General features: G+C 44.6%; 1 protein-coding gene across 1 annotated transcript in view; it reads right to left on the reverse strand.

Moving 5' to 3' along the window:
* The window catches only part of LOC144774121 (extracellular calcium-sensing receptor-like), a 148086-nt gene that overhangs the window by 63152 nt on the left and 57304 nt on the right, over positions 1-27630 (reverse strand). Inside the window, exons 4-5 of the mRNA XM_078659145.1 lie at positions 25854-26218; positions 6190-6326 (exon numbers count right to left, since the gene is read on the reverse strand). Of these exons, the coding sequence (XP_078515271.1) occupies positions 6190-6326; positions 25854-26218 (502 nt within the window). The remainder of the gene's footprint in view (positions 1-6189; positions 6327-25853; positions 26219-27630) is intronic.

Genomic DNA, 27630 nt, shown 5'->3' on the forward strand with positions numbered 1-27630 from the left:
GCTGCGATGCAAGGTCTGGTATCGCATTGCACCAGTTCTGATGAGGAACTGCGAAGACTGCAATGTGAGGTCTTGTGTTTAACTGTGTTGTGCTGCGTCGGTTCCAATGAGCAGATGCAAAGCGTTGTGGGCCTTGCGTTGCATTGCACCAGATGTGGGGGGACTATAGTTGGGCTGGAAAGGCACCTCTAACAGCCCTTCCAAAATTCCAGGACTGGAGGGGCACCACTTGGGGGGTTAGTACTCACAGCAGGCAGAGTCGAGGTGCAGTGAAAATAGTTGAAGCTCTCATCAGGAGGATAGCCAACTAGCCCTTGTAGTCACTCTGGTGGCTCTGGGTTCAAGATCTAGGCCCAGTCATTCGCTATCAGACGGGAGGGCAGCAGGGAAGCAAAGTAGCAGGGCAGCGGGCGCTCCCACATGCAACAGAGTAGCACAACAGTTCTCCTTCTGAGTCTTACAAGTCCAGAAGTGTGCTGAAGAGTGAGTCTGAGGGTTTTAGTTTTATACCTGATGCCTCCTATGAAGTTGGAAAAGTTTCTTTGAAGTGCTTGGAATTGCCTGCCTCGCTGGCCTGGCTCCAGCCTGGCTAAAGGCTGAATTGACTAGTGTGACGTAAATTGTGTTAAGGTAGGGCACGGTCTATTTTTTTGCAAGTGGGGATGTGCTCAGCCCTACCCAGTCCTGCTAGTAATGACCAATCCAGGGACACCTAATCCCTCTATTTTGTGTCTGCCCATGGAAAATTTGCAAAGCCCATCTGCCAACTATACCCGAAGACCAACTGCCAACTTCACACAGTCATGTGACCCATGAACAGGTTGCAGGTAGGGGTGGGCGGAACTTGCGTAGTCGCGTTACACAAAGTTCAGCGAAACTGTAAAAAATCTCCCCGAGCAAAGCAGAATTCTGCGAGCACATAGAATTGCTTGCTTTGCCCGTTTGTGATGCGTTTTTCCTGTTCGGGGACACTGTTTGCGTGGTCAGGGGAAATATCTCGCAAACTTGCCCATGCGGTCACCAATTGGCGCGGCCATCTTGTTTCACTTGACCCACCAGCTCGTGAAGCGTGTTTCCTCTTCGCAACCTCGGATTTCTATGGTGAGTCCAAATGATGTGTTCACGATTGCACACTCTCATGGGATCGCACAGCCAGCTACCAAAATCTCGTGGCACAAGCGAACGGATAGGAAAACTCGTCGGCGAACACAAGGATCTTGGTAAGTCACTAACGCGCTTGCAAACATGCATTTTGAAAGCACAAACAAGGAATAAATTCTGCTACAACACGGATCGCGGAATTTCCGGCAATTCCCCGTTCTCCTTGGAATGTGGAATTGCCAAAAGTCCGCAAATTCCGTGAGCAGAGCAGAATTTACAGCCAAAGCCTAATTGCAGGCACCAAATAGGGCAAAAAAAATAACAACATTCTAAAAGTGGCATTTTCAAATAAGACTTTACTATTAAATACAGTGTAAATAACATGTTCTAATACATCAAATATGAGTTCCCATCTGTTCCCAATCAAATGTTAACACTTATCAACTGTAATAATGTACCCAATGTTATCCTATAGGAGAAGTAAGCCTCACAGTTGAGAAAAACACATGATTGGTGGAGTGAGCTAAAGAATGATGATGGATTAAACCCAGATCAGTTGACTGGGGGTGCGTGTTTGATTTGTTCAAACGCTCCGTCCATCATCCCCTTTGGTATCGCTTTGTTCGCCCTAAGTTAGCAGGGTATGCCCAGACGTGGGTCCTTTGCTCACTTTGCCACTGGATTCAAGCTAATCTGGCTGATGATGGCTTATTAGACAGAAACCGGTCCCAGGATGCTTGTTTCCGGTCCAGGGAAGACATGGCTTGGCAGTTTGGGCTGAACTGTTCCCATGAGGCACAGGGTCAGACTGATTTGCATATGGCCATGTCTGAATTGTGGTGGAGTGAGCTAAAGAATTGTGATAGATTAAACCCAGATCAGTTGACTGGGGGTGAGTGTTTGATTTGTTCAAACACTCCATCCATTATCCCCTTTGGTATCACTAACAAATCTATAGCCCTTGTCTTTTTTTCTAGTGCCGCCTATGCTAGACCCAGAAGGAAATGGCTGACACCAGTATGTAGACAACTTGAGACATATAGCCACAAAGACGCCCTACATATTTTAAAGACAGATGCAAGACCATTCTATGCTTGGCAACTGCAAAATTCCTGGGCCAGTTTTGGGCCATTAGAAGGAGGGTTGTACCCTATTCCCCGACTGGCACCAAGAAATCAAATTGATATCATATAGATCATTACAGTTGGGTGAGTCGGCTTGTTTTTTATGTTACTATTTTAAGTTTTTTTATTTTTCTTGAGCAGACATTATCTGATAGTAAGAGGGAGAAAACATACAAAGGGGAAATAATGAGGAAAGGGGGAGACAGCAGGAACCTACAAGAGTAAGTTATACAGGCAAAGAGTGTCTGGCAGTGGATTAAAGAGTCATGTGGTGGGTTCATGGTTATGCAGCCTTGGTATTCCACTTGCCAGCATGTAATAACAGAGGGCACTGACTTCTGAGCAGAGCTTTGGGCACAGACACTCATTCGATTACAAGTCGATCACTGTAACTTCATCTCTTTCCTTTTAATTATCTTCATTCAGTTAATTAAAACCATACCGATAAAAGATATAAAAGCACAAGTTGCATACACATGTAAAACAGCAAAAACGTACAGAGAATACACAATCATTATACAGATATTTTCTTTCTCAATCTAATAACACCACAAAGATCATTGAGAAGGCTGAACATGTAACTTCATTTGCTGACATATGAAGATGAACAAAGGCTGGTCAACTGAGTAAATGCTGAGATTTAGGAAACATTTTTCAAAGAGTTTTTACGGATATAAAGACAACATTTATAAACCCAACCCATCTGCATTGTATACTGGAGAGTAATAGCATCACATGAACAGGGTGGAAAACACCTCAGCCCAAAGGAAAAATTATTTTTAAAAAGGTGCCCACAGCCCAGCCTAAGATGTGCCAGTACTTACCCAGGAGGTTGTCATCTTGGGCAAGAATAAAGATCTGTGGGGCCCTCGGCATTGGCCCTGTGATATGGGTCCTCTGCCGCATCCAGCCCCCGTAGCCCGCAACCTCGGTTTCCTCATCGACGATAGGCTCTCTATGAGACAGCAGGTAACAAAGGTCGCTGCAATCTGTTTCTCCACCTTAAGATGGCTGCAGAAGATCCTATGGATGCTACCTTGCTCTACTCGGAGAACTGTCGTCCAGGCTCTTGTGATCTCCCGCATTGACTATGGGAATGTGCTTTATCTTGGGGCCGATAAGGCCACAATAAATAAGTTTCTGGTGGTGCAAAACTCGTCAGCTCGTTTACTGTGCAATGTACCCCGGAGATCTTCTGCAGCTCAGGCTCTGCGTGACCTTCATTGGCTTAAGGTCCCAAACCGTGTAACATTTAAAACCTTATGCCTTCTTTTTAAAATCCGGCAGGGTTCTGCCCCTAAATACCTGCAGAACCTGGTTCAAGTCTATAAGCCTGGTCGTACTTTAAGATCTTCCACTAGTGGCAATTTCTTGGTCCCCAGAATTAAACTGGCCAAAATGGGCGGCCGCTCGTTTTCTTATCTTGGTCCAAAGATGTGGATTGCTCTTCCGCCGGCCCTGAAAGCCGAGACTGATCTCCTCCCTTTTCGAAAAAAACTGAAGACCCTTCTGTTTAATTGATCCCTCTGCACTGTTTTGTTCTGGTTTGGGCCTTTTGCTTGTTTTCTTTCTATTAATCTATCCCTGGCGCCAGGAAACCCATTGAGGGTAGCTGCGCGCAATCCAAGTTTAAATAAATAAATAAATAAAATTAAAATAAATAGGTGTACTTCACGCCAAAGAGACAGGGTTCAATGTTAGGAACAGTTTTTAAAAGAACATACAACCACGCTGACTGTTTCAGAAGTTCAGGTTCCTCTCTATGTCCCCATTGAAGGGCATGGAACGAAGGTTTAAGCTTTTTGTTATGACAGTGCCAGGATTAAAAAAAGGCCAGGCCCAAGTTCAGCACTTACTAATTTAATACATTGGGACCAGAGGACCTTTAGAGCACCAACTAGAGAGGAACATTTTGAAATTAGTAATCTATCCAGCTGAGTCCCAAGTTTGTCCCAAATTAAGATCCAAAGCACTAATGGGCAGAGTGTGATTGAATCTTCAGTATGCGGCAGCCCATGCTCTTCACGACAAATGAACATAGATGAGCTAGGAGATGAGGAGAGCAGGTACCTACAATACCCGTTCCCATACCTTTGCAAATTTGCCTTGTCAACATAACCCAGATCCTCACTTGGGGGCATATTAACAAGGGGGGGCGATAGGAAATTATCACCGGTTTAGCGATAATTATATCGTCCTATTAGCAAGCTGTTGCTAACAGCAGTTAGCGACAGCTTTGAGGCGATAGCGAGCGGTTTGGGGCCCGCTTTGCATGTCAGCAATATTTAACCCTAATGACATTGCAAAGTGGGCGTACCCAACCTGTTAGCGACTGAAAGCAGTCACTAACGTCGCTATTGCCTATTACCAAGGCAGGCATAGCAATGGAAATGTTTGCGCTAAGCGCGAATATCTCCAAAACACCTTCTCAGACCAGTTCTTACCCTTTCTATCCAATGGGAGGTGGATATAATGGCAAAGACCCAGTTAGCCATAATGCGTGAATATCGCCGTATCCTCAGCGTTATTCACGGATTTTGCCGTTATCGCCGGGAATTTTATCGCTTTTGAGATAAACGTTGCTAAATAGCACGTTATCTCAGCGATTAAATCCTGTGATGCGCGGCGATAAAAAAATTGCCGCTAACCCTACTTAGCAATCAATGTCGCTATTTGTTGATAATATGCCCCCAGATTCCTTGCAATGGAAAGACATCTCCTGGGGTAAATATCAAGCATGACCTTAAAAAGCGTGGAGCCTAGTTTGGAAGAAAAATTGCACACAGCATCCACAGGCCTAGAATATTGCTGTCTCTGAATAGCCAATAGGTGGTGCCAACTACCAGATCTATTAAAAGGAACTCCTAGTAAGTAAAGATGTGTGTCTTGCTAATTGGTTTATCTTTAATTTTAACAGGCTTGAAGGTCGCACATTTTGGATCAATCCTCAAGAAAAAAATCAAGATAGTCTGCAAAAACACAGAAATATGCAATTTCTGTAAACAATTAGCTGAGCAGCAGGTGAGTGGGAGCACACTGCCTCACACCCCAGCACTCAATGTTCCCCAATGCATCATGGGAAATGCATTGCTTGATAACACTTACTTCAGTAGTAGTCTTTAATTTGTCACCCTTGTTGGCACAGGCTGTCCTGTATATCGTTAGACTCATGTTTCTGGACTCCTTCCTTCATCAGCATAGAGCAACAGGCCATTTTGGTGTAGCTGTAAATTCTGCCAAAGTCTTCTACAGGCTCTGTTCCAGTCACTGGGTACAGGTACATCAACATCAGCTCAGTAGCTCAAGGGAGCTTTCTCAAACATAAGTAGGTTAGTGGTACTCTGCCTTACGTCCCAGTACTCAATTTGCTCCCAATGCATCATGGTAAATGCAGTGCATAATAACACTTACTTCAGTGGTAGTCTTTAATTTTTCACTCTTGTTGGTGCAGGCTATGCTGTGTAACTCCAAACACTTGTTTCTGGATTCATTCCTTTATCATTAGGGTGAAAAATGTCATTTTGGGGGTGCTGGAAATGCTGCCCAAAGTCTTCTCAGTTCTCTGAATCTGACAGAATCCCTTCTCATCCTTATCAATGGTGTCTGCCTTCAAACACACATCAAGGTCTTGTTGCCCATATTTCAACTTAATGTGTTTTCCCCTTGCTTCTCTTCTTGCAACAAATACTCCATATTCAACATTGACTCCTGCCTTTTTGGTAGCGAATGCATCAACAGAGGACGTGTCCTACCAAATTAACTTTCTCTGAGTGAAGAAAAGCCTTTACCCTACCATTGCAACCATCCTATTGCTTTTGTAAGCATCAATGTCTTTCACATGTAACCAGCATGGAACATTGCTTGCATAGATGTGTCTGTTCCCAATTCATTTTTCATTTTCTCAAGGAATGTGTCATATCAAGGCCATTCATATAAGTTTGAATCATGTTATTGAAAGAATTACAGGCTTCAAAACTCACCAGGGACAGAGATTTCCCCCTGTGCACAGTGGACACAGTCAAAGCAGCAGACAGGTTGTCCTTCAATGCCAGCTCTTCTGTACCCAGGAAGGCACTCCTCACTGCAGACAGAGCGTGGGATCTGCAGGACAAAGACACCGGTGCTACTGAAATACATCACACAATGGGTACATCGCAGGATGAGAAACAGAGAAAGTCATACACGAAAAGGAGTAAATGCGGAGTAGAACTTTCAGCAATGATGTAACAAAAGTTTTTTTATCACAAGTGTGTTTGTGTAATGCCTATTATTAAATACTCTTTTGCTACTAATTAAACCTCAATAATCAGAATTTAGATATTGAAATTGAGATTTTTGATGTTGGTGCAACACTGAATAGTGCACTGTTTAAGTTCTTAGGTCTGGCCTGTTTGTACAAGTGCACATTTTGCTTCTTAGATGGGGGAGAGTGGGAGAAATCTGTGGGGAGAATAATGTGTGTTTTAGGGACTACATATATTGCAGAAGTCGATACATCAATTTTGTTGAGGAAGTCCCACTGTGGATGGTGCCAGTGCACACCTTAGTAGGATTTCCCCTGGGGGTACCAATTGAGAATATCAGATCCCAATTAACTCCAGGGAGAGGCCATCAATCTTTATCTGTTTTCGCTATACTTACAAGTATAGCCTGGGGCGATGCATTATTCATTTTTGGGTGCCACAAAGAAACCTATGAGAGAGGTTCCACACAAACCACGATCTTAAGAGGCATGTAAGCGAGGACACCTAACTGCAAGTATGTGTAATATAGGCCCAGGGACAACAATAATATTACATCTCTTAATATGTCCCCAACAGCATTAATGGTAATGTAAACTACATTGAAATTCAGAGAGCTTATTCCATTAATGTTGGCTTACAGAGCTGGATACAGGTATAACATAAAGCTCATTCCACATCAGAGTAATAAGGAACCATCTGTCTTGCAACACATCACATCACTATTACCTGCAATCTGCGAGCCACAGACATGTACCTATTGGAGCAAAGACTCCCTTCTCTGTAAAATAAGGTGCCAGACGATAGATATCTTCTTTTCTTTTTTCCTTTTTCTTTCTTTTTGTTTCCTTTCACACTTTTCTTTTTGCTTTTCTTCTCTCCACTCTTTCTCTCTTCCCACCCTTTTCCCTCTTTTTCCTTTTCCACACTTTCTCTTACCTTTTTTTTCATTTTCTTTACTCAGGCTTGTGGCTTGGAAAAGTACTTTTTAGCACCCTTAAAGGCACTACAGGGTAAATACAGATAAAAATGCACAGCATGTTGATCACCTTTTGGGTTACAGAGGAGAGCACCTGTAAAGTATTTTGCACCAAAGGATGCCATTCATTATAATTGAACTAATTTTTGACTTAGTTTACCCAGGCAGTTCCTTCCGTAAATGCACCATCAAATCTTTTTCATTATTTCATGGCAAACCCCTGTCCACACATTTGAAAAGCGAACTACTAACAGTGGTTCTGATGAAGGTGGGGGTAATGTACATCCACCGAAACGTGCTTTGACCGTATGTGGGAAAACTCCTAAAGACAGCACAATAGTGGAAAATTTAGTCAATCCACAGTACTGCCATCAGTGTTTGACATATGGAAAAGCAGACGTTTCCCTAGGATTGTTGACTTTGTGTGAGTGTGTTGCCTGTGCAAGAGTGTCCTGATCGGTTACATGCATGACTTTATATAGTAATTTTCTATGTCTTTCTGTGTATTTATTTTGTAAATAATATGTTGTTGGTTTATGTGAAACATGAAATGTTTCTAACAAATTGACAATTGTCATTAACTGTACATGTCTACACTATTTGTTGTTTTGAACAAAAAAATTACACAATGGTATAAAATTATGAGAATATGTTGACTATATGGAAAAGAAAAAAAACATTTTTTAAATAAAAGGTAATGAATTTTGTACAATCAGGAATGGAAAGACTATTTGTTGTGAAACAGCCCGCCGTGAAGCACCCTTTGACGTCATAAAGAAAATGCTGCGAGCTGACGAAGAAGTCACATATTGTCAGATTAAAGAAGTACTGAATCACAAGTTTAATCCAATCCCATAGGTTGATTACGAGCAATACATCTTCAACTAAGAATGCCAGAAAGCTGTTGAGACCACTGATGAATTCATGGAAAGATTTGACACACTCATCAAACATTGTAAGTTAAATGGATGTAATGATGAAGAAGCATTGAATTTGAGAGTTATTGACGGATTCTTTACAAATTTAGAAGACGCATACTGAGAAAAACTCTTAATCTGGAATGAGTGTTGATGGCCGCACGAGATAAAGAGTGTGCTGACAGACAAGCTACTGACAAGGAGGCCAGAGGTGCCCAGAATGACATCATCATAGTGTGAAAATTAAGCTGAAACAAGACTAAAGGACACTTTGAAGTCTATATGTAAAATGGAGTTCTGTTGAAGACGTGGACTTCCATATCCGCACAAAGGTAATAGTCCCGCCATAGGAAAGATATGAAAAGGGTATGGAATGTGGAACCATTTTGTGACTGTCTGTAAAGCGAAGAAAAAAGTAAGTGCATCATGACGTAAAGACAAGATGGTCACCAGAACATTCCAGAATAAGTTTAGACAAATCAACACTGAACGAAGTCAGAATCAGAATCAGATCAACTTTATTTAGCTGAACATTCAGCCATAAAAGGACCAAATACAACAATAGTATAATATAATGTAATGCAATATAAAACAGATTCTAAACCTAAAATCACATTTACATTCCATTTAGTAAAAATCTGGGTATCCTGTGATAACATCTATAAAAGCATTTCAAATAAAGTGCTGTGTGCTTGATCAAAGTGCATAGAGCTTCTGGATTGAACGGCTACCCTTAAAAATTGGCTTCCAGCAAAGCATATTTTATCATCCTGCATCTGTTTCAGTTAAGAAAGTCAACTGTGATCTAAATCATCATCAAACAGTTCTTCTGTATCATTAGCAAGTAAAAGTTAAGAAAATGATGGTGCTATGTGAGTGTTCGCTTCAGAGGAGCGTGCGTATGTTTGTTTGGCTGCTTGTTAAGAAAAATGTCAGTCCAAGAAAAATCTAAATCCCAACTGAGCAATAAAGTCATTAAAACATTGTCCAAAGATTACACTGAAAATAGACAGTTCTTTGATACCTTTCATTATTGAGAGAGGTGCATCGATAAACATTATGCCTTAAGAGAAGTTAAATTAAATATCTCCATTAATGCAACTTACACCATCTAATACCAAAGTGTACACATGTGCTGCATCGTTGTCCTTAAAAAGTCAGGATTCATTTATGGTGACAATTAAACACAAGAAAACGAAGATGCAAGCACCCATCCATGTCCTTCAAGGACAGCGTCAAGTGCCTGACTACTAAGTTTCATTACATCTGATGATATGGGACTTATTTCTGTGAACTACAACATGAATGATCATCACAAAATAGTCAGTCAGTTCCATTTGTTGTTTCATGATTCTGGGAAACCTTAAGAATATGAAAGTAGCATTTCATTTTAATGAGGACTTCCGTCCTGTTGCTCAAAGAAATAGACAATTTGCTTTTCATTTTCAAGAAGCTGTTGAAAAAGAACTTGAATTGTTAGTAAGAATGATATGTTTGAGCATTCCACTGGTGCAATGCCATGGATTTCTCCCATAGTGGTAGTGCCTAAAAAGGACAGAGAAGGATCTGTACGCATATGTGTTGACTTGCATCAGGCAAACAAGACAATTGAACTAGAAGAAGATCCGGGTCCACATATTGCTGAAATGATACCACAATTAATTGGTGCTAACATCTTCTCTCACCTTGGAATTCAAAGACATGTTAGTCTGTTTTGATACAAAAGATTGAGTTTTGGTGTGTTATCAGTGTATCATACAGTCTGTCATGAATATGTTCATTTATGGTGATTATATATTGTTTATTGGAGCTGCACAAAAAGAGCAAGACAAAGCTATCTCACAAGTGCGTTGTTTGCTTGCTGGAACAGGTTTGACAAATGTGAATTCCATAAGAAAATGCTAAAATTCTGTGGCCAAATTTTTACCTATGGGGGTATGAGACCAGATCCTGCAAAGATACGAGTGGTAAAATGCTGCCCCCCCCAAAAGTTTCTATGGTACATTAATTTCTTGGCATAGCCAGCTATTGTTCAAGATACATGAAAGACTTGGCCACTCTAGGTGCTCTGTTGAGAGGCTTGACAAAAAAGAATGTGTCATTTAATTGTGAAATACTTTTTAAGAAAATCAAATAAGCCATTGAGAATGCTATTTCAATCCAAAGTATCATACAGAGGTTGTTGTTGACGCCAGCCCAGATGGGTTAGGCACTATTCTTGCACAGAACAGTGGACACCTGAATGTTTGAAGGCATATTGTGGCATATGGAATTAGAAGTCTGCCTCAATCAGAACATGCTTACTCACAACCTGAAAAAGAACATTTAGCCGTAGCATGGGCTTGTGAACATTTCCATTTATTCTGGTAAAGAAAACATTTCACGCTGGTAACTGATCATCAAGCTTTACCGACCATATGTGGCAATCCAAAGGCCATGATGCCTCCTCGAATTGACCAATGGGGACTGTGGTTGCAAGAGTACAATTATACCATTGTGCATCATCTAGGGAAGGATCAGAACCCTAGTGAGGACTTTTCCAGAGTGCCAATACAAGGTGACAGTACTCCATCAAAAACGATCTACATTAACTTCATTGTGAAATCAAACACACCAGCTGCCATTTCGCATTTCGTTTATCACTACCACTGGCCATGATAGTGACATGTTGAAGTTGAACGACATAATCACACATCATACATGGACCCAACACACTAGACCTCTCACCAGTGATGGTTAATATCAAAAATAAAAACATGTCAATCACGTCCCCCCTCCCTTGTCACATACAGCTCTGGGGCCCCCAATCCCCGAGGTCCGGTCATAACTTAATTGGGAGAGAAGCTGCCCTGCCCCGCCCCCACCCTGGACTGATTACAGCTGAGGAACCCATCCTCCAGGGCCCGGCCATTGAAAATATGTAAACTTAAATGGGTGAGGGGGGATGCGGTGTCCCTCTCCGAGGGCCGATTTCAGACATTGCTGACCCCATCTCTGGGGCCTGGCCTTTAAAAATATATAATTTCAATGTGTAGAGGGCGAGGCTGCCAGGGCCGATTTCAGAGGTGGGGACCCCATCCTACGAGGCCCATCTATAAAGGCCCTCCTCCCTGGGACAATTGTGGCCCAAGGGACCGCATTCCCTGGGGCCTGGCCTTCATTAAATATAGGATGAGGGCTGTGAGGCCCTCCACCCCGGGGCAGTCAGCTCCCACCAAGCAAAAGCAAACAGCTAACTCCTGAGGGTAGGAACCTCGGAGGTAGCAGGAGCTGGTCCTGGGGGTTGGCGGTCTCCAGGGCCATCCATAGCTCCATGAGTGGGGCTGCATGGCCTCCTGCCATTGAATTAATAAGCCCTGGGAAGGTGGTGGTCCCTGGGGCTGTAGGGTAGCCAAGTGGTTACCCTCATTTATTTACCGAAATGTGCTCCAGGAAAGTGGTGGTCCCTGGGGCCCTGGGGGCAGTTTGGGCCTCCCTGTATTTATTTCATCATATTTGCATGTGGGGGTGGTTGTCCTTGGGGTGCCTGTACACAAATTTGAGAAGTGCCCCAGGGGGTGGTGGTCCCAGGGTCTGCAGGTAGGCCGCATGGGCCCCCGAATTAATTTATACATATGGGCCCTGGTGAGGATACGTCTCTTGGGCTTTCGGAAGCCCTAGGAGGGGGGGCCTGTGTACCCCCTACTATTTTTATAGTATGCCCCTGGGATATGGCCTACCCAGGGGCTATAATTAAAACAAGTGCAGAAGACTGTGCTTGGTTTTAAAAAAATGTTACTGCTGATTCATGACCCCTTCCTGTATTCATGGCAAACATTTCTCCCAAAAGTCCCTCTCTTCCTACCTTGCCCCTTTCTATTTTTTAACTTTACTTGGGACTCTGCAGAAGCCGATCCCAAAGATGACTACCAACACTATATGGTTGAAGCGTTGGCAGTCAATCAAATTTCAGCATGGGGACTGTCAGTTGTATGACACAACCACCCAAGCCTAAACCACGCATGCCTTAACCACGCAGCCTTTACAATGACAGCGTCTTTACCATGCATGCCTTTACAACGAATTTCAATGTAAAGGCATGTTTAGTAAAGTAATACCTGTGGTAAAGATCCCAGAAGAGCCCCCCCCTGCCCGAGGCCTGAAATTCAGCCCTCCTGCTTTGTAGTCTACCCACCACATCCCTGTTAACTACCCTGACCCTCTAACCGTAGCCCTAAAACCAGTCCCTGGCCCATAAACAGTACTTCAACCGCACCAGCCCCGCTATGAACACTGAAAACTGTGCCATGCCCTGAAAACTGCACCCTCCCTACCTGCCCAGATCCCTAAAACTCAGCCCCATATCCTAAAAGCTGCTCCGAACCCTACCCCTACCCCCAGCCCTGAACCCTAAACCCACTCCCCTAAAATCTAACCCCCCCGCAACCCTAGTCCAACTTATCACAATGCATCCAGGACCTTCCTGCAGCAATCCTCTCAGTTCCTCTCTCTGCTTGCTCAGAGAGCTAGAATGCTGACTGCCTTAACCAACGCAAACGTTGCTCAGCTTGTGGGGAAACAGCATGCCTGGAGGTAAGTAAGTAAGTAAGTAAGTAAAATAAGCTTTATTCGATTTATCAAAAAATCATAAAAGCGTACAAGTACAGTTTATACCATAAATCTAAAAACAGTTTTCACGTAAGCAGGAAGTATATAAAACATTTTTCCGAAAATTAAAAGTCTGTGATAGACATTTGAACGGAAGGCCTCATTTTGCAGTGTTCAGTTAATTTAAGCGTGTAAAGCTTAAGTCATTGAGTTTCTGTATTTCATCACTGACATTAGAAAGCGAGAAACAACAAAAATGACGTACTCCTCATCCAGCAAGAGTAATTTCAAATATGCAGATTTACATGTTCTTATCCCCCAGCGTTTGAGTAGTGGTAAAAGGAACAGTTTCCTCGGGGTGGTGTACAGGTTACAAAAGAACATGATATGGATATTACTCTGTGCTGAATGATCATCGCATGGGCAAATTAAGTTCAAAGAGGCCCAATCATTCTGTTTTGGGAAAGTGATCATGCGAAAGAAAATCCCTAAGCGCAACCTAGTAAGGAGCATGCGAGGGTAGGGTGCAGTTTCAGTCCTGAGATAAAGTTGAAGGCCTTCAGTGGGGGTAATTTGCTGGTAGCTCAGGGTGGTATTTTTAAGTTTCTCAGTGTTCCATCTGGCACTTTCTAGGTGTGTAATTAAAAGTTTTTTGAGAGCCGGCCTAGACAGGGATTCTAAAGACTCTGGATCATCATAAAATTCGGGGTGTCCAATATTAGAGAACATTGTCTGAACGTATTGTAGCCATTTAACCTTTGATACACCATCCAAAGTCAAACAGTCTTTGATAAGCTCTCTATTCAATTGGCATTCCACGGTAGTCCAAATTTTATGCCAAAGCAGACAGGGTGATAACTTTATAATGTCACTAAGGTATTTGAGGCCAGCCTCAATGTGGATCTTAAAAGTCGAAGTGGTTTTGTGCACGCCTAGTAAGTAGCAGATAAAAATGTTCTCGCAAGTTTGTAGTGAGGACACATTCTCGAAGCCCCATAAACCCGCTCCATAGGTGGCCGTCGCTATACACTTTGCCCGGTAGATCTGTAACATCTCAGCGATCGGTTTACCCCCAATTTTGGCTGCAAAGGTTCGTAGGGCCCCTATAGCGCGGTTGAAGGCAAGTTTCCTAGCAGATACTGCATGTTTCCACCTTCCTCTCCTATTAAAAACAACGCCCAGGTAGCAGAAGGTGTCCGTGATCGCAATTTTTTGCTGCTCCAAGTATATTGAGCATTGTGGTGTCTTGTTTTTTTGGGAGCAGGACATGGAGAAAGTCTTAGAGATATTCACCCTCAGGTTTCTTTTACCCATGTAGGATGAAAATTCTGTTACAGCTCTTTGCAAGCCCAACTTTGTCCTAGACATAATTGCTGCGTCATCGGCATATAAGAGAATGGGTACAGGCCTACCATTGACAGCTGGGTAATCACTTGGCAAGTTTATTAAATTCTCTGCGATGGAATTTATATAAAAACTAAACAGCAGGGGCGCAAGTATACAGCCTTGCCTAACCCCTCTGTTTATGGCAAATTTTTGAGTACATTGCCCCTGGGTCCCGAACCTCACTCTTGCCCCGGCCTCTCTGTATAATTCTTTTATGAATATGATAATGATTGGATCCACCCCAATGTGTTCCAATGTTGACCAGAGCTGCGCATGGTCCACACAATCAAATGCGGAGCTAAGGTCAACAAAGGTAACGAACAGGTCCCCTTTCTTGGCCTCAGTGTATTTAGAGACCAGTAAAGACAGGTTTAAGCATTGTTCCTGTGTCCCCAGTCCCTTTCGGAACCCATATTGGAGCTCCGAGATGACCTTTTTCTCTGCTTCCCAGTACTGAATCCTCTTAAGGACGATCCTTCCTGCAATTTTCATGAGTCCGTCCAATAGCGATATTGGACGGTAGCAAGCAGGATCGTCCCTGTTCCCCTTTTTAAAGACGGGCACTACGATTGCATCTGACCAGGTATTAATAAAGCCACATTTGTTTCCCATATTTAAAACGTTGGTTAACAATGGAACCCAGAAAACCAGATTTGATTTATAGACGTCCACTGGTGTCTGATCAGGGCCGGGAGCTTTCCCTGACGGGCTTTCCCTAAGGGCATCTTCCACTTCTAGAGTGGTAAAAACCAATTCAATTGGATAGGGGGGTGCTGAGAAGGCACTTAACGGGTAATCCTCCGTTGTTTCATCCAAGGATGAAGTCGCCTTTTGTTGATTCTGGGTGTCACCCTGGCTGTTGGTATAAAGGTTGCCATAATGTTCTACCCAGAGCTCTGCCGTAATTGCTACGTCTATGGAATTGTCACTATCTTTTGGGCTATATACAGATCTTATAACTTTCCAAAAAAGATTGGTGTCCTTGTTCCTAGCGGCTTCACCCAGGGCTTCCCAGGCCTCCATTTTCATTTTCGCCCTGCGCTGGTTAATTGCCTGCTTATACTCTCGTCTCGCATGGCAAATTTGAACCCTGTCTTTTGGGATAGCAGATAGAGCTTTCTTTAGTTTTTTCAGAGCAGCTGTACACCTGGAGTCAAACCACCCGTTTTTGTGCTTCCCATTCTCTTTGTGACTCCTAGTTAGTGCGTCTTTTATGTATTGCTGGATATTAGAGAAAGCAGCCATGATGGCCTTTGGGTCAGTGTCTTCTTCTAAACAGACAAATATGTCTGTAGAGCAAGACGATATGAAATTCTGGAAGAAAGTTGTAGGATTCATTTTCTCCCATTTTATTACATACCCATTGATCTTTGTTAGGGTTACCTCAAGTGGATAAAGAGCCCCGCTAGATTCCTTTGCTATCCCCTCTGTCAACCTTACCCCAAAGGTGATAGGATAATGATCGCTTATTGGGTCATCCCCAATCTCCCAAAAAGTTATAAAGTTGGGATTAGTGGGCGATATTAGTGCATTGTAGTTTCACAGCCTCTTCCAATATATGTTGGGGCAAAGGGAACCGGGGGAGAACATGCCTGGTTGATAAAAGTGAGGTCAAAAGAGAATATGATGTTGTTAAGGAGAGTCCCCAGATTGGTGTGTGAGAAGTGAAAAGGACCATCCTCCCCGAGGTCTGAAAGGCCGCACAAACCTAACTCAGAAGACGGACAGATGGCACAATTGAAATCTCCCACCCACAGTACTACGTGGTCCCCCGTGCTTTGATCTCTCAGTTTGTGAATATGGTGAATCATTTTATTCAAGATCAATTCCACTTCCTTAGGTGGCATGTTATTATAAAAATTTACTAGTATCACCTTTTGTGTGGTGCCCCATTTAAATAAAATAATTTGGAAATACTGATCAGAATGAAAATTATATACTTTTACGTCCCCTACATTCGAGATGTATATGCACAGGCCCCCTTTATTGCGACCCTGGGGTGATGGAACAGCGGGTGAGTGAAATGTTCGGTAGCCCTGGATGTGAGTTTCCTCCATAAGCCAGGTTTCTTGCAGACAAAGAATGGCATACTTCTTCACAATCTCCAACCAAGGTTTGTGGGTGATCTTACTACCCAAGCCTGCTACATTCCAGGATAGGAGAGAGTGCGTTGAGTTTCTGTTTTTCTGATAAAGTTGACCCTCGTTCCCCATTATATCTTTCGGATCTAGGGAGTGTGCCATCTCTATCTGTTGTGTGACCTGTACAGGAGGGGCATGCTGTTCAGGGCGGGACTGATCTACCCCCATTAGGATTGAATTTTTGTTAATGGGCAATAATTTATCGTTCTTAATGGCATCCATTGTGTGGTTATGGGTACTAAAAGGGGATGAAGGAACAGTAGTTCCCAGTCAATCCACCTGGTCTAGGCATTCAAACCTATTCCTAGTAGGTACTCCTTCCCACCAGTTGTTAGTGAGTTGCCATCCGTGCCCCTGACCTTTCCATCTGTGATTGTGGGCTATAGACCAGGCCCCAGGTAACTCTGCAGTCTGTTTAGGAGGGTAAAAGAAGGTAAGGGGTCTGGTGACGATAGATTGGTCAGTAACATATGGATCCCATGTGGTGATAAGTTGGGCTGTATGGGGGTCTGCAAATGAGACCACAATACAGTCTCCAGGTATGGATTTATGAGTGCGACCCACCCAGGGGACTCGCCTGACCATTAGGACCCCGCTCCTGGAGGTGTTAGAGAGCTACATCAAAAACAACAGAGCCAGTAGGTCGGAGAATGCTGAGATAGAAGAAACGACACTGATGGGAGGGCACAGATGGATTAACTATGGTGCCTAGAAAGAAAAAGGGGGGGGAAAGGGACCTGTCAACAAAAGCTGATTAAGTCCTATCAGCCCACCTACTGGCGGAGCCTCATCATGTAGGACTTCCCAACCTCGGACAGTGTGCAATCGCCCTGTGTATATTAGCAATGCAACACTGGACCAGGGTACGGTTATCGCAGTTGTTCGTACAAAAGGTAGGGCTGATATGTGCAGTGCAAAAAAATTAAATCAAGTGAAGTGTACTAAAATGACTATCAAGGCAAACAAAGACCTTTAATAGTGTTCGCCTGGACGTCAGATTAAAAGATAGTGAGGGGACAGTGTGAAAGAATCACTGTCTGACTTGCTTGGAAAAAATCCAACACGATCTGTATAGGGCCAACATGTTTCTGCCTTTATGTAAAAAATCACTGGCATTCGTCAGGGCCAAGCTCATATATGCTACTGCATAACCACTATCATATGTGGTGAAATAATGGAAAAACAAATTTATCAACAGATAGAATAAGTGTGGTCAATTAAGACCATCCTACCGCATCTTCTTTATATTGCAAAATTTAATGCAACAGATCTTCCCTGTGTAAAAAGAAAAAAGAAAAAACAAAGAAGAAAACACCATGTAGATATTATTCATACAAAATCCTCAATATTCAAATGTTATACACGTAATACATGAGGTGTATGACTGTACCCAACCAGTGCCAATTCCCCTCAACTCAGACTGGGCCATCCCTAATTTTGGATAGCCACATTCACAGTGCATTACGTCACCACCAGTCAATCAGTATCCCCCAAAATTTTTTGATTAACACTTACCCATCAATATGTGGGAAGTAAGCCTCACCTCACCCGGCAACTGCTCGGACGTGTAAGGCACCGCTCTAAACAAATAAACACAATCTCTTCAATAGATAATTGCTTAAAGGATAAGACCTTAGTGTATAGTTCAACAAAACCCAAACTGTTTTCTAATCTGTCAAACACCTATCCCCACCAGTGTCCCTGATGGCGGCATAAAACGACTTGGAATCGTAACCTATTTACAAATTTACAAAGAACATGAATGGCTGCCCAATGGTAATAATCTGGCACCTATTCTGTATCTCAATCCATGAATAAATGACTTGCTGCTAGCCAAAACGTTCTCTCAGCACTCAAACCAACTGGTCCAACCTTACCTGTCCGTCGGTACCTTGCGGCAGAATCACGAGCCGAAGGGGAGGCACCGGCGGACAGGCGGACCGTTTATTTATACTGTGGTAAAGTGAATGATTGTCTACAGCTGGTCCGTTCGACCGTAGATCCACACATACGCGCTGCATGGACACTACATAGCACGCATGCGCACATGCCATTTAGTTGTGTGCCACGCGACTGGTCCGCTATTCTATCTCAATGCAGACTAAGTGCGCATGGGCTGACACGGGCACTAACCCCCGCGCATGCGCAGTGGATTTACTACTAAACACTGATCTCCGCGAGTCAGCGCTAGCGCTGTACAAGGAGCCCCGCGGCTCAAATGTTGTTAACGTTTGTCCCTTATAGATAAACCCATCTGTAGTTGCCCATCACTGAAGACCAGCTCTAGCATGAGGCTCCAGTCTATTGTGAATTCTACTTTAGGCAGCACGTATTTACCCCTGAGTGGCTATGTGGTAGTACCCATAGGAGAGATCGATTTTAGACCTGCCCTCAAATAATTAATTCCTACTATTCTTCTGTCAATAATGAATAGTTATGCAGAGTTCATCACCTCACCACCTAAGCACTCACCATGTCAAGCACTAGATACAAGAAGTGAAACAGTAGGTCATAGTAGACATTAATATACAATGCAGAAAACTACCTTGTCGCACTGTTGATAATTAAGAAATCAATGTTGTGATGCTTATCAAAACATGAGATCGAGTTAGAGGGATAGTATGCAGAAAAATAAGCCACTATTCGCTGCAGCGCCCAGTAGGCAGAATAGTTACCCCCAATAAGGGTGCTGAAATTTCCACGAATAGATACACCATATCGTGACAACAAAAAGCACCTACAGGCAAATGTTAGCACTCAAATAGACAACCATGGAATATTGTCATTCAGCCCGTTAACGTCAGATTTCAATCTAAAAATCCATCGTTGTTCCTTGACAAAGAGGAAACGAGTGACATCGGTGATGTGTGACGGAATGTGTGGCTGAGAAGACCCTGACAGTAGACATTGGCACCAATAGACCATGGAGGCTCACTAAACATACAAATTGCAATTCAGACAAATTGATATACTTGATCACCTGTCCTTGTAATAAACAGTATGTGGGTCACACAACGAGAATGATCAAGTCTCGCATCAGCGAGCATAAAAGCACAATCCGATGCAGGAAGCAATCAACAGGCCTAACCAATCATTTTTTGGAAGCATCACACAAAGCAGAGGATTTGTTCTGGGTTGTGCTTGAACAGCCACACATTCCGTCACACATCACCGATGTCACTCGTTTCCTCTTTGTCAAGGAACAACGATGGATTTTTAGATTGAAATCTGACGTTAACGGGCTGAATGACAATATTCCATGGTTGTCTATTTGAGTGCTAACATTTGCCTGTAGGTGCTTTTTGTTGTCACGATATGGTGTATCTATTCGTGGAAATTTCGGCACCCTTATTGGGGGTAACTATTCTGCCTACTGGGCGCTGCAGCGAATAGTGGCTTATTTTTCTGCATACTATCCCTCTAACTCGATCTCATGTTTTGATAAGCATCACAACATTGATTTCTTAATTATCAACAGTGCGACAAGGTAGTTTTCTGCATTGTATATTAATGTCTACTATGACCTACTGTTTCACTTCTTGTATCTAGTGCTTGACATGGTGAGTGCTTAGGTGGTGAGGTGATGAACTCTGCATAACTATTCATTATTGACAGAAGAATAGTAGGAATTAATTATTTGAGGGCAGGTCTAAAATCGATCTCTCCTATGGGTACTACCACATAGCCACTCAGGGGTAAATACGTGCTGCCTAAAGTAGAATTCACAATAGACTGGAGCCTCATGCTAGAGCTGGTCTTCAGTGATGGGCAACTACAGATGGGTTTATCTATAAGGGACAAACGTTAACAACATTTGAGCCGCGGGGCTCCTTGTACAGCGCTAGCGCTGACTCGCGGAGATCAGTGTTTAGTAGTAAATCCACTGCGCATGCGCGGGGGTTAGTGCCCGTGTCAGCCCATGCGCACTTAGTCTGCATTGAGATAGAATAGCGGACCAGTCGCGTGGCACACAACTAAATGGCATGTGCGCATGCGTGCTATGTAGTGTCCATGCAGCGCGTATGTGTGGATCTACGGTCGAACGGACCAGCTGTAGACAATCATTCACTTTACCACAGTATAAATAAACGGTCCGCCTGTCCGCCGGTGCCTCCCCTTCGGCTCGTGATTCTGCCGCAAGGTACCGACGGACAGGTAAGGTTGGACCAGTTGGTTTGAGTGCTGAGAGAACGTTTTGGCTAGCAGCAAGTCATTTATTCATGGATTGAGATACAGAATAGGTGCCAGATTATTACCATTGGGCAGCCATTCATGTTCTTTGTAAATTTGTAAATAGGTTACGATTCCAAGTCGTTTTATGCCGCCATCAGGGACACTGGTGGGGATAGGTGTTTGACAGATTAGAAAACAGTTTGGGTTTTGTTGAACTATACACTAAGGTCTTATCCTTTAAGCAATTATCTATTGAAGAGATTGTGTTTATTTGTTTAGAGCGGTGCCTTACACGTCCGAGCAGTTGCCGGGTGAGGTGAGGCTTACTTCCCACATATTGATGGGTAAGTGTTAATCAAAAAATTTTTTGGGATACTGATTGACTGGTGGTGACGTAATGCACTGTGAATGTGGCTATCCAAAATTAGGGATGGCCCAGTCTGAGTTGAGGGGAATTGGCACTGGTTGGGTACAGTCATACACCTCATGTATTACGTGTATAACATTTGAATATTGAGGATTTTGTATGAATAATATCTACATGGTGTTTTCTTCTTTGTTTTTTCTTTTTTCTTTTTACACAGGGAAGATCTGTTGCATTAAATTTTGCAATATAAAGAAGATGCGGTAGGATGGTCTTAATTGACCACACTTATTCTATCTGTTGATAAATTTGTTTTTCCATTATTTCACCACATATGATAGTGGTTATGCAGTAGCATATATGAGCTTGGCCCTGACGAATGCCAGTGATTTTTTACATAAAGGCAGAAACATGTTGGCCCTATACAGATCGTGTTGGATTTTTTCCAAGCAAGTCAGACAGTGATTCTTTCACACTGTCCCCTCACTATCTTTTAATCTGACGTCCAGGCGAACACTATTAAAGGTCTTTGTTTGCCTTGATAGTCATTTTAGTACACTTCACTTGATTTAATTTTTTTGCACTGCACATATCAGCCCTACCTTTTGTACGAACAACTGCGATAAACGTACCCTGGTCCAGTGTTGCATTGCTAATATACACAGGGCGATTGCACACTGTCCGAGGTTGGGAAGTCCTACATGATGAGGCTCCGCCAGTAGGTGGGCTGATAGGACTTAATCAGCTTTTGTTGACAGGTCCCTTTCCCCCCCCTTTTTCTTTCTAGGCACCATAGTTAATCCATCTGTGCCCTCCCATCAGTGTCGTTTCTTCTATCTCAGCATTCTCCGACCTACTGGCTCTGTTGTTTTTGATGTAGCTATATAGGGGGTATTAGCCAGTAGGGTCGTTAAATCACATCCCTCGGACCCTCCCCTACGAATTGTTATGATATGGTGTTAGAGAGCTGCCTATTGAGGTTTAACCAGTGGATCACCTTATTCTTTAGAGACCACTGGGTCTCCACCGAATGAGGATCAAGTGAAGGTACCCCAGCCAGGATGACAACATAGGGCCCGGCATCAGGGGGGAGATCAATGTAGCCCCCACGAAAATTCTGGTGACTTTGATGTTGGTTGACAATACACTGAGGAAGAGGGTTGGTAATCTTACTCGACTTATGGGCTGCCCTAGGAATAGTTTTGGGCTGTATCTGTTTATTGGGGGGTTTTATGTCTGATTTTAATGGGTTTGATGTAGGGGGAACAGAAACGTTTGGAATTGTCCGAGGTTTGGGAATTGGGGTAGGTTTTGGTAGTGGTGGGAGCAAAGTTTGAAGAACAGGGGAGGCAGCGTTAGGGTCTGGAGCCGGTTGGATGCCAGCGTTAGGGTCCAGAGCCGATTGGATGCCATCATTGCTTTCCTGGGGGACACCCTCAGCGATACGGGGATATGTGGCCTCCAGTTGTTTTAGGCTAAGAGTGGCCAGGGATACTAAGGTCTTATCCATCTCAAGGAGATGATTCTCAATACGTGACAGTCTTAATTCAAAAGGTGACAATAGTTGTTTTAAAGTAACCCAGACTGTTTTGAGAAAGTCTTCATCGTCACCCGCCTTGTCCGTATCCCTCCCTAGCTCGTGTTGCCCTCCCCCTATTAAGTTCTCTCTACAAACAGGGAGGTGCTCTAAAGCAGGGGCGAGAGTGATGTTAGAATGGTTGTGTTCACTATCACCCCCTGTTAGCTGGATGACTGAGTTTGATGTTTGTGTGAGCTCCCCTGTATTGGGCAGTGTTCTTCTGTGATTGAAAAACTGCTGCCTTGCAATTTTTGCTTTTTTGCGGGCGTAAGCAGATCTTGCATAATTTTTCTTTTTCAGGGCTGGGCCATCTAAATTTTTCCTTTTTACTACAGAGGAGGGGGGGGCAGGGGTGGAGATGTCCGGCCGAGTGATAGTGATTCCAGGTCCAGTGGGCACATGTCCCTCAGCAGGTTTAGAGGGCATGGAGGTAAAGATAAAGGTGGGCTCTGGTGGGAGTAGAGAAGAAGGGGAAGGATGATGGATATCAGCGTGAATTATCAAAGGAAGAGGGCGTGAGGCATGTTGGGGGGATGCAGCAGACGCAATTTTTCCCAAAGAAGATTTTTTGGAGTTTGCAAAAGTTTGAGAAAGCCTGCGTGCAGCATCTAGCTCAATTGAAACCCTCTTCTGCATTTTGGTAATTTCGGCGTCAATTGCCAGATTTGTTTTCACAAGAAAATCATCCAAGGTCCCATTTGGCTTGCTCAATCCCAGTGCAGTCTTGCTGCGACTACCCCGAGAGCACATGATGTGTGGTAGTTACAGTTCCAGAAGTGTACTCACTAGTATCGATGTGGAGGCACAATGACACAAACCAAGGGGGGTGGGCCAGGCCAGTCCTCTTAGGCCTCAAACGGTCCCGCCCTTGTCCCGGGCTTCTCCCGGCACCCTCCCGCGCGCTCCCGCGCCGCGGGAACTAAGGTCCGTTTTATACACTAGTAGTGGCTATCGTGGGTTGGTGGACAGGGGGGTGTGGCCAGCGGGGAGAGCAGCCCAGGTGTGAGCAATGGGCGCGCAGGGGCTCCTGGATACTGGAGTCCCTGCCTGTGCTCGCAGCCCCGCCGGCTCCTCTGCCTGCCCGCTCCTCCGCCGCAAACTCTCCACAGTCAACAGCCCCAGATGTCCAAGCGCTGCGGGACCCGCGAAGCGGGTCCGGCGAGGTCAGGAAAGCCCCCAGAGGTTAGGAGTCAAACAATGAGAGCAGGATCCCTCGGAGAGGCGCACCCTCAGCCAGCGACACGATAAACAGCAGAAGCAGTTAACAGGTGATCCACGGGACAATGGACACAACCCAGTTTTCTAGCACCGAAGCGGGGGGCGTGGCCAGCGGGGAGAGCAGCCCAGGTGTGAGCAATGGGCGCGCAGGGGCTCCTGGATACTGGAGTCCCTGCCTGTGCTCGCAGCCCCGCCGGCTCCTCTGCCTGCCCGCTCCTCCGCCGCAAACTCTCCACAGTCAACAGCCCCAGATGTCCAAGCGCTGCGGGACCCGCGAAGCGGGTCCGGCGAGGTCAGGAAAGCCCCCAGAGGTTAGGAGTCAAACAATGAGAGCAGGATCCCTCGGAGAGGCGCACCCTCAGCCAGCGACACGGTAAACAGCAGAAGCAGTTAACAGGTGATGCCTGGAGGTAACAGGAAGGGTAGTTGGACCCCATGGACCCTCAGAGCCACGTACGGCAGGAGGCACGTTTACAAAGTGGTAGAGAAAAGAGCGTGGTCACCAAAAACCTGTTAGCAACCCTGCTTCAACTAGAGGTGTACTAGGAGGCACATTTCCAGAGTGGTGGAGAAAGTGTTAGTAACCGCCCACAACCTTTCAGCGATCCTTCTATGTGGGACTTACTGGAGGTAACAGGAGGGGTAGTTGGCCACCAAGGATGTCCCTTGGGGCCAACTGCCTCTCCTGTTACCTCCCGTAAGTCCCACACAGCATTATCGCTAAGAGATCTTCACTCACCATACCCCCTTTCTCAACCACTTTGCAAACGAGGCTTGTAGCGCAATACTGGTTGGGAGATGAAGTCCACTTTACCCCAGAAGGACCCTGGGGGCCAAAAAGCCATCCGGGTACCTCCTAAGAGTCCTACACAGGGACGAGGTGTGGCGCTGTGGCCAGGGTGACTGACACCGGACGCTGGGGATCACAGTCCGATCCCTGGCACCGGAGGCAGGTCAGCCCAGCACCATGTGACTCTGGGCAATAGCTTGCTTAATTCTTCCCGACGGCCCCGAGCGCCGGGATGCCTCCTGGTAGCTGTGCGCTTTACAAATACTGGGGCAGATTTATGAGGCCCCTGCGCCTCTTTGCGCCGCAATTGCGTCACTTAATGTGACGCAACGGCGGCGCAAACAATGCGCCCTATTTACAACGTGACACATCTAGGAGATGCGTCATGTTGGAAAGCCTTGCGCGATAAGGAGGCGTTCCTGCGCAGGGGGGGGGCGTTCCTGCGCAGGAACGCCTCCTAAAAGTGGCTGAGTGAAATCTATGAGATTTCACTCAGTCACTTTCTACGTCAATTCCTTACACCTGCTTGAAGCAGGCGTAAGGGTGACGCAACATGCATTGAAGAGGTGGCCCCTGTGCATTGCAGGAGTCATGTCGCACTTGCGACATGACTCCTGCAATGCGCCGCCCGTACGCCGAGAGATGCGTCACGCATCTTCACTGCCTTGCACCATGGTGCGCCGCATTGTAAATGCGGCGCACTATGGGTGGCGGAGCAGTGGCGCACTGTGGCGCACATTAACTGGCGAATCCCTGGGGATGCGCCAGTTAACATAAATCTGCCCCACTGGATTTACCTTTATATTTACACAGAGGGATTCCTGGGAGCTGGTCAAAGGACCCTCTCCCTTTCTCCACCACTTTGAAAATGTAACTACTACTTTAAAAAAACACGGAAATTAACTGAAAAACAAAGATTACAGGGACATTAAAATTAGGAAATGGAATAAGAAAACCTTCGAAAATCACTGAAAAAACGAGAGGTTACAGGGATATTATAGTTAGGCGCAGGTGTCACTCATAAAAACACAGTGAAATTCACCCGTTTTAGTTACAGTGCTGCTCGAGCTCCAATACACTGCTTTTGACCTTACATATTACATAACTCATGACATGGTCAGCGACATCACAGACATTTTTTAACAAATCTGTGAAGAAAATCAACTTCAAAATGGAAACCCTGCAGAAGAGAAATCTGTTGATAGAACCGAGTACATGGTCAGCCATATTGAATTTGATTGATGCTTGCCTACATATCCCGATGAGCATTGGACATCAGAAATTCCTTTGTTTCTGTGTTTGAGGCAAAGATTGGCAGTTCAGGGTGCTCCTGTTTGGCCTCAGATCCTCTCCAAGGCTCTTCACAAAGATGGAGGCCCTCCTGGTGACGCATCTTCATCTCAAGGTAGTTTCGATAATCCCTTATTTGGACTACTGTTTCGTCCAAGCTTTGTTTTTTTTTATCCTCCACCATCATTTGCCTTTGACATCCTCCAAAGATCTTCAGTATATTAGGGCATGTTTCAACATCCAACTGGGCAAGGTGTTTAATCCACTGAACAGGATGTCGCAACTCCAGGTGTTGCTGAGGGCCATAATGGACAGCAATTCCGCCTCCCTGTTTCAATGATTAAAGATTTAGGGTCATAAAGTGGCAACTGTTTTTACAATCCCATGGGTGAGGTTTCATATAAGACCACTGATGTATCATTTGATTTCCCAGGGAGCCCTGTTAATCACGGACACACACTTACTTGTTCCTTTTCCTTTGGATGTCAAACTTTCTCTGCAGTGGTGGATGCCCAAGGACAACATTTGCATGGGAATGATGATGCCAATGGTGGTGACAACAAATGCGAGTACTGTGGGCTGGGGAGCTTTATTGGTATAATCTCAGCTGGAGCAAAATTATCTGTGGCAGAACAACAGAGGTCATCAAATTGGAGAGAATTAATGACAGTTCTCCTTCCTTTTTGTCATTTCCGCTATCCCCCGTTCCACCGGCATTTGCTGGTAAGATCAGGCAATACATATATGGTGGAGTATATCAATCATCAGGGAAGTACACGATGTCGATCACTGTACGAGTTGGCCTGCACTCTGGGTCTGTGAGCAGAAACTCATCTACTTTCATTGACAGCTATTCACATCAAGGGTCTGGATAACATGGTGGCAGACACTTTGAGTCAGAACTTCCCCCTTCCCAGGATTTACAGCTGACAAGGCCCATCTTCAGGGACATTCTTCGGAGGTTTGGCCTCCCCTTTCTGGATCTGTTTGCCTGCAAGTGCACTGTGCTTGTCCAGAGGTTTTGCTCCAGGTCCCCCGAGGAGGGAGGTTGGGGTGTGGATGCACTAACGGTAGATTGGCCACAGAAGCTTCTCTTTGCCTTCCTTTAATTTTGGTGATCCTGAGGCTGTTGTGCAAGATTTAGTGGGAGAAGGCCCAAATAATTGTGGTGGTTCATTACAGGCCCAGATGCAGTTGGTTCCCTCTTCTGAAGAGCAATGTCAGGGGTTCTCCATGGCTCGTTCCTCTCTCTCTGGCATTTGTTGTCTTTCCCTCTTGGTTTGGGGGTTGAAAAAATGGGGCTGGAGGAACAAGGTCTACCACCTCATATTATTGATGTTGTTCAGAAATGTAGACAATCGTCTACTTGCTTCCAATGTAAAACACTTGAAAGTCTTTGATTTTTGGTGTTCTGCTCAAGGGTTCTCTTCAGTGGACTGTTCTGTCTCTTCAAACCCCCCAGTTTCTATTGGATGGGTTTCATACAAGTTTTTATCTCTCAACCTTGAAGTCACAATGGTGTACAATAAATGCCTTCCAAGTGAAGCATGACCTGGCCAATGGGCTGTTCCATTGGTTTCTAAGTTATTCCTAAGCTTTGCCATCTCTTGCCCTTCGGTGAAATCTACTTTGCCTTCTAGGACCTTCCTTTGGTTTTGAAGGCTGTTCAAAACCCTCCTTTCAAACCTTTGGATGGGAAGGACCATAAATTCCTTTTTTTTTAAAGGTCTCATTCTTGGT

This window comes from Lissotriton helveticus, chromosome 8 (assembly GCF_964261635.1).
Source record: "Lissotriton helveticus chromosome 8, aLisHel1.1, whole genome shotgun sequence".
Classification (NCBI taxonomy): domain Eukaryota; kingdom Metazoa; phylum Chordata; class Amphibia; order Caudata; family Salamandridae; genus Lissotriton; species Lissotriton helveticus.